The 7,013-nt window shown below is 42.9% G+C and overlaps 1 protein-coding gene across 1 annotated transcript; it reads right to left on the reverse strand.

The window, feature by feature from the left end:
* Nucleotides 1-4,062: 4,062 nt before the first annotated feature.
* LOC117426569 (apelin receptor A-like) lies at nt 4,063-6,277 on the reverse strand. Its single transcript, XM_034044270.3, has one exon. It carries the CDS (start codon nt 5,856-5,858, stop codon nt 4,782-4,784), a length of 1,077 nt encoding a protein of 358 aa, XP_033900161.3. The 5' UTR covers nt 5,859-6,277; the 3' UTR covers nt 4,063-4,781.
* Between the last annotated feature and the right edge of the window lie 736 nt (nt 6,278-7,013).

The following is a 7,013-nucleotide window of genomic DNA, read 5'->3' on the forward strand; positions in this document are numbered from 1 at the left end:
TTCCAGTTTGTAAGGAAGTCTTTTCAAGCAGCACATGGCTATTCCTGCTCTACAGATTGAAAATGCAAGAGGCACTCATATTGCATTGAAGCAAGGCTACTGATATAGAATTTACATGTACAGCATATTTCATTTCTAACATGTTTCATATCTCATTATGTGTGCGTCTTTTTTATTTTTTATAATTCTTTCTGCTAAGATCATTATTTACCATGACTCATGTTCGTTCTTTAACCATAGGGAATGTTTCTGATTTTAGAAATGACCGCTGGAGACTTTGTCTCCCTCTGCAGCTGTGCAGGTCACCAGTACTGCATATAGCATTGCATTTTGTGTTGCTGTCAAAGACTATGATGGCTTATGTACTTACCTGAGCTTTGTAACCCCCAGGCTGAGTTGCTGTCCACGTATGTAGAGCTGTCAACAGACCAATCATAAAGAAAGGGACATTTTCTCAGACTTTGCAAAAGAAAGTGTTTCCTCTTCACTCCATTATAATGCAGAGGGCCTTTCCAACACCCTCTCCCCTTGCCTAGCCATCGCTGATGAGGAACGGTAGGTCAGAAACATGCCTGTTGGTACAGCTGTGTTTTTACATACTGCAGATACAAGATCCTGATTAAACTTGTTTCCAGTTCCATCTTTTGAAAATGTTTTCTATACCTTATTCAAACTACCTATTGAATATGCAATCAACACCTTTTGAAAATGTGATTTTGAATGCAGTGAATGGCAATCATGTAGGTTCAAGGCGCGTTGATTGTGCATTGATTAGTCGAGAGGGTACTGCCGGTTAACCAGAACATGTGTGGCCTCATTCCGCCCATAGCTGACATCTCCCGCTTGTCTCTTTATGATGATTTCCAAGACTGAGTTCAATTAAACAAAGGCATCTTCATTCATTTGGTCTCTTTAGGCTCCCACTGGATTGCAATGGAAATGTTTCTTTGTGTTAGAAAAGCCCTTTTCTCTGCAGTCTCCCATGACAGATGGATTGATGATGTTGTTTTTTGAGGTGCTGACGACAGGACCAGATATTATTATTATTATTATTATTATTATTATTATTATTATTATTATTATTATTATTATTATTATTATTTATTTATTTCTTAGCAGACGCCCTTATCCAGGCCGACTTACAATCGTAAGCAAATACATTTCAAGTGTTACAATACAAGTAATACAATAAGAGCAAGAGAAATACAATGACTTTTGTTCAAGCAAAGTACAAGTGTGACAAAATACAATTCAATAATACAGCAGATGACAGTGATAGTTACATCAGGATATGATTAAATACAAAATACTACAGATTAAGCACTTGGCAGATTACAGTATTCTGAAGTACAGGATTGAATGCAGTAAAATAGGGGGCAGATAAGAGCAAAATAAAGCACATTTAAATGAAGGGTGATAGTGTCCCAGGATAAAAACAGGAGTTCTACAGGTGCTGTTTGAAGAGGTGAGTCTTAAGGAGGCGCCGGAATGTTGTCAGGGACTGGGCAGTCCTGACATCTGTAGGAAGGTCATTCCACCACTGCGGAGCGAGGGTGGAGAAGGAGCGGGCTCTGGAGGCAGGGGAGCGATTCTTCGGATGTTGCTCAGGAAGAATCAGCAAGTGCGTGCCAGAGTGGAGATGTGCTGGGAATAAGAGAGGCAGGGGTCCAGGGTGACTCCGAGGTTCTTAGCAGAGGAAGATGGAGAGAGTGTGGTAGATTCCAGAGGAACAGAGATAGAGAGATCAGAGGAGGGGGAGGAGGAGGGAAAGAAAAGGAGGTCAGATTTAGAGAGGTTGAGTTTGAGGTGATGCGAGTGCATCCAGGAGGAAATAGCAGACAGACAGGTAGAGATACGGGAGGAGATGGTGGAGTCAGAGGTGGGGAAGGAGAGGAAAATCTGAGCATCATCAGCATAGAAATGGTATGAGAAACCATAGGATGTGATGAGGGGGCCCAGGGAGCGGGTGTAGAGAGAGAACAGGAGAGGACCCAAGACTGACCCTTGGGGGACTCCTGTTAAGAGAGGGTGAGGTGTGGAGGTTGCTCCACGCCAGGTTACCTGGTAAGTGCGGTTGGAGAGGTAGGAGGAGAACCAGGCCAGAGCAGTGCCAGAGATCCCCAGGTCAGCGAGAGATGATAGTAGAATAGAGTGATCAACAGTGTCAAAGGCAGCAGAGATGTCGAGGAGAATTAGGACATAGGCGAGAGAGGCAGCGCGGGAAGACTTAAGTGAGTTGGTGACAGACAGGAGGGCAGTTTCAGTGGAGTGAGCAGAGCGGAAGCCAGATTGGAGAGGGTCGAGCAGAGAGTGGTTGGACAGGAAGCCTGCTATTTAAAGAATGACACTGAGGACCCCTCTACCCTGTACGACAGAATACCTGCTGAAGGGCATTTTGAATCCACATAGATGAATTAGAAACATATAACTGATCACATGAGTTGGCATTAGCAGAAATGTTCATCTACTGGAACCCAGTTTCTTATAGTTGAACTTTAGAGTTATTACAGGCTATTGTAATGATCGAAACCCTACAGCTCCTATAGCTGCAAGTCTGCAGACTCCTGGCCAGTCTTTATATTAGATTTCATAATGCAAAGGGAGGCAATAGATCATCATGTGACACCAGCAGGATTCATATATCTGCCACTGCTTATATCCCTGAAGAGAAAGTGGCTTCAAATGATATTTTAACAAAGCTGCCAAAACTTCTAAGTCTAATATTTAGACTGGTCAGTTTAATTAGCGTTATCATGACACTACGGTTACACAACCATATTTGTTGTCCAGTACGTATCGTGCTTGTTTGATCAGATATGGAAGTAACTGCTAGAAACAGATTGTTTTTTTTCTTCTTATATAGAACAAGTTAGAGATAGCAGCAACTTCAATGAGCTGCTGGGCTTTTCACTAACCCAGGTCATACAAAAAATCAATCAAACTCAAAATATCTGAGCAGCGGCACTCTGAACTCATGTGAACGACTGCAAATATCATAAAAACGTAAGGGGAGGTTAAAAACATGTCATCTGAATCTACTTGTCTTTTACAGTGTTTTTTAAGATCCCCTTTCTTACCTGTAATTAGCATTAGCAGTATTATCATCGGTCCCCTTTTTTTCTCCTGTTCTGAAACAACCCTTTTATCTGCAATTCGCTCATTTGCATTTTATTGTGGGTATGTGTTACTTCTGGCTACAGCCCAGGACTAAAAGCCATCAGATCCTGGGTTTATGCCACTGACCCAATCACCGTCACTTGACATCCTTGTGCCCCAGTTGCACCTCAGCTGTAAAACAGACTACAGGAACCCCCGCCCCACCCCCAGTGGGGTAACCTTGGCTGTGGTTTTAAAATGTAACCATATGTCATATGTGAAATGTATCATTTTAGCAGCTAGTTGTTACAGTGAATGTGATGTTGGTGTCAACATACATTAGCATGATTAATCAATACAATATAACATATTACTATTTTAAACTATGGGCCATAACCTTAAAAACCTCAAGTTCTTAATCTTGAATTTTAATTGTATCCTTACCAAGTAACGTTCTGGTGCAATGCAGGGATTGTAGGGTGTAATTGTAGCACATTACCATGAACAGACACACCATATCAAAACCGCTGTGTAGGCCATTGCTGGCGGTCGGCTAACAGTTTCTGCAGGGTAATATGTTGCAGTAACAATTGTATTGTAATCTTATTATTGAAAATATTATTTAGAAACTCAATCAGAAATTATTTTAAATTCCAACAGGATTTTGTTTAATTATGGAGTAATGCTAAAAGACAAACGTTTAGACTAGAAGCCTTTCACAATGTCTTCTAGTCAAACCGTTAATTTTCTAATTTTCTTTATTACTATATGTTCTACCATTGTTTTATAATTTGGGATACATTTCATTGATCTGCAGGCACCATTGTGTAAAGTATGTGGTGTGACATCTCCAAAATGAAAATCCTGGCTATGCCCCACAGTCAGATTATTTTTAAAAGTTGTAACAGTATATATTTATTTAATACAGTAATATAGGCAAGACACAAAACAGCAGAGACGTGTATATATATTTAAGTTTTTTTTATTAGAAATATGCTATCAGATACAGTAGTTAGTTACTCCAAAAACATCCCCATTTCTGAGGCATTCACAGCAAAAATTCTCTTTGCAGGGATCACCATCTCCCTGCTAAGAAAGAAGGCATCTTCCATTTATAGCCATACATTAACAGTGCATACATCCAGAGCTTCCAAGCTGTCCCCTCACACCAGGTACCCTCCTCCCCAGCTACACTTGGTAGCTGGCAGCTGCCAAATGACTCCCTCTTCCATATTTGAATGAAACCAAAACCCCTTCCCTCTAATTACGCAGCCCCATCCTCCTGTCCCTTACTGGCTTAGCACAGATTAGAAATATTAAGAATGAGTTAATAGTCTTTTTTTACACAAGTGCTAAAAAAAAAACAATACAAAAAAAATATCAAAATATTTCATTTTTTTTTTTTTTACATTTTCCAAAATGACCCGGTTGTTACAATATGCTCGCCAACACTCGGCTGGCATGCCTGCAATTAATAACAAGCAAATCTTTTGAAATGATTTTCACATAGAATATTTACCTCGTTTTTTTAGTTTTTAAAAAAAAATTCAGGTCAATATAACTCTGAGTCAGCCAGCTGTCCCAGTTTGGAATTTAAAAATTTAAAAACTGCATTTATCCTCAGGAGTTCAGTCTTTTTCTAGTCCCTGGATTCTCCTATAGTCTTTATAGTCTCTCTCCCAGCTCTACACCTTAGTTGCCAGTGACTGAACCTCTGATTTCTGGGTCTGTGCGCTCATAGTGGATGAGAGGGAGCTCACCTGGCCATGGACTGCCTTCTTGAGGTTCAGCAGACATAGGCATTGAGAACGAAAGCGCAGGTCAAAGAAGGCGTAGAGGAACGGGTTGAGGCAGCTGTTGACATACGCCAGGCAGGTGGCGTAGGGGTGGGCGAGCAGGATGAAGCGCATAAAGCCGCAGGAATCGGGCACCAGGTTCAGGTAGGCCAACGCGTCGACGCTCTTGAGCACGTGGAAGGGGGTCCAGCAGAGGGCGAAGACCACCACCAGGGTTGTGATGATCTTGAGCAGCCGCCGCTTCTTCTGGTCGTCCTTGCGCAGGTTCTGGAAGTGCTGAGTGACGGTGGTGCCGATGAAGCAGTAGAAGACGATCATGAGGAGGAAGGGAAGGAGGAAGCCCAGCAGGGAGGAGGAGAGGCTGAGCCCTGCGATCCACAGGGTCTCGTGCCGCTCATGGGACACCAGGCTGAAGTCCATGGCACAGGTGGTCTTGTTGGTCAAGTCGTCAAAGACGGTGGTCCTGAAGACCAGGGTGGGCATTGCCAGCAGCCCTGACAGCATCCAGATGATCAGCAGCGATACCAGCATGGTCCCCCGGGATCGCAGTCGGCTGCTGGACAGGGAGTGGACGATGGCCAGGTAGCGGTCGAAGCTGAGGCAGGTCAAGCAGAACACGCTGGCATACATGTTGACCAGCACCAGGTAGCTGCTGATCTTGCATAGGGCCACTCCGAATGGCCAGTGGTAGCCCAGGGCTGTGTAAACAGCCCAGAGCGGCAGGGTGGCTACAAAAGCCAGGTCTGCCAGAGCCAGGTTGCCGATGTATATGTCTGCAGCCCTGCGTTTGGACTTGGACTGCCACACTGTAAAGATGACTACCCCGTTGCCAGAGAGTCCCAGAATGAAAACCAGCATATAAAGCACAGGGATGAGAGAATAAGAAGGTCCCCATTCAGAATAATCGCACCCTGTTGCATTCTCGTCATAATAGTACTCATAGTAATTGTCCTCCTTGTAATCCATCCTTGATAAATCCGCACTGCTCAGTTTCTCAGTAAAGCTAGAAGTGAGCTCAAGTTGCCGTCACTGTATGTGTGTCTATGCCTCGGCGTGTGGGCTGCTATTTAAACCCTCAGCTCCCCCCTCCCACTGGTCTATACATACCACCTCCTCCATCAATCACACACGCCCAAGGCCCGTGATCCAGCTCCCACCCAGATTCGCTCAGTGGGGGGGTTGTTACATGGTTCCCGCCCCCCTGTGAACAGAAGGGTTAGTTCCTCACACATTAACTGAGTTTCTCAGCCGAAACTACCCTAGCCGAAACAAAACCACACACAAAAAAAGTATTTTAACACACACTTAGCTCTTTGGTTTGGTATCAGGAACAATCGATACAGATTTGCAGATTTAAAAACTATGTTTACCTAATTCTTGAAATCCATCCGGACCCATATGTACCCGGAGGACAGTATCCAATTTAGTTAGCCATAGCAAATACCAGTGTATTTTTTTTTAAATAAAGTTATCCAGCTGTGCCCGTCTTCTTCGGTGTTATAAAATTTCATTTCATTACACTTCTTTACAAACGTGTTAGATAAATCAATTAATTAAACTGTATTGTTAAATCTTTAAAATGGATTTAAAAGCAGCACGCTGATACGCAGTATCCCCTCACAGAAAGTTTCCTCTTTTTCTCAACCGTGCAAACCATCCGAATTTTAACACATCGGGTCTACATCTTCTGCAACACACAGCCGCATAGGACGCAAAGTGTGTGTGTGTGTGTGTGTGTGTGTGTGTGTGTGTGCGTGCGTGTGTGTGTGTGCGCGTCCGTACGTGCGTGTGTGTGTGCGTGTGTGTGTGTGCACGTGTGCGTGTGTGTGTGCGTGCGTGTGTGTGCGTGCATGTGTGTGGGTGTAATTGTTTTTGTTTTTAGAAAGCAATACAAAAAATAATCTGCAAAAACAACATATACCGTAGGCAGAGAGTTTAACAAATTAAATGAATATTTTCCTGTGTAGCCTACAGTATGCAACCATGCTTTGCATTTTAGCTGTAATAATGTAAATTACCTTAAGCTTTTTCATAAAACACCTAACCATACATCCGTTTATAAATTTACAACGGATAAGAGTTATTCATAATCTGGAAATTGGGTGCAGTGTCAAATAGTAT

Source organism: Acipenser ruthenus, chromosome 11, assembly GCF_902713425.1.
Source record: "Acipenser ruthenus chromosome 11, fAciRut3.2 maternal haplotype, whole genome shotgun sequence".
NCBI classification, from domain to species: Eukaryota; Metazoa; Chordata; class Actinopteri; order Acipenseriformes; family Acipenseridae; genus Acipenser; species Acipenser ruthenus.

Bases quoted from the DNA above. Each gene is read 5' to 3' on its own strand.
- LOC117426569 (XM_034044270.3), bottom strand. From the start codon at position 5,858: ATGGATTACAAGGAGGACAATTACTATGAGTACTATTATGACGAGAAT.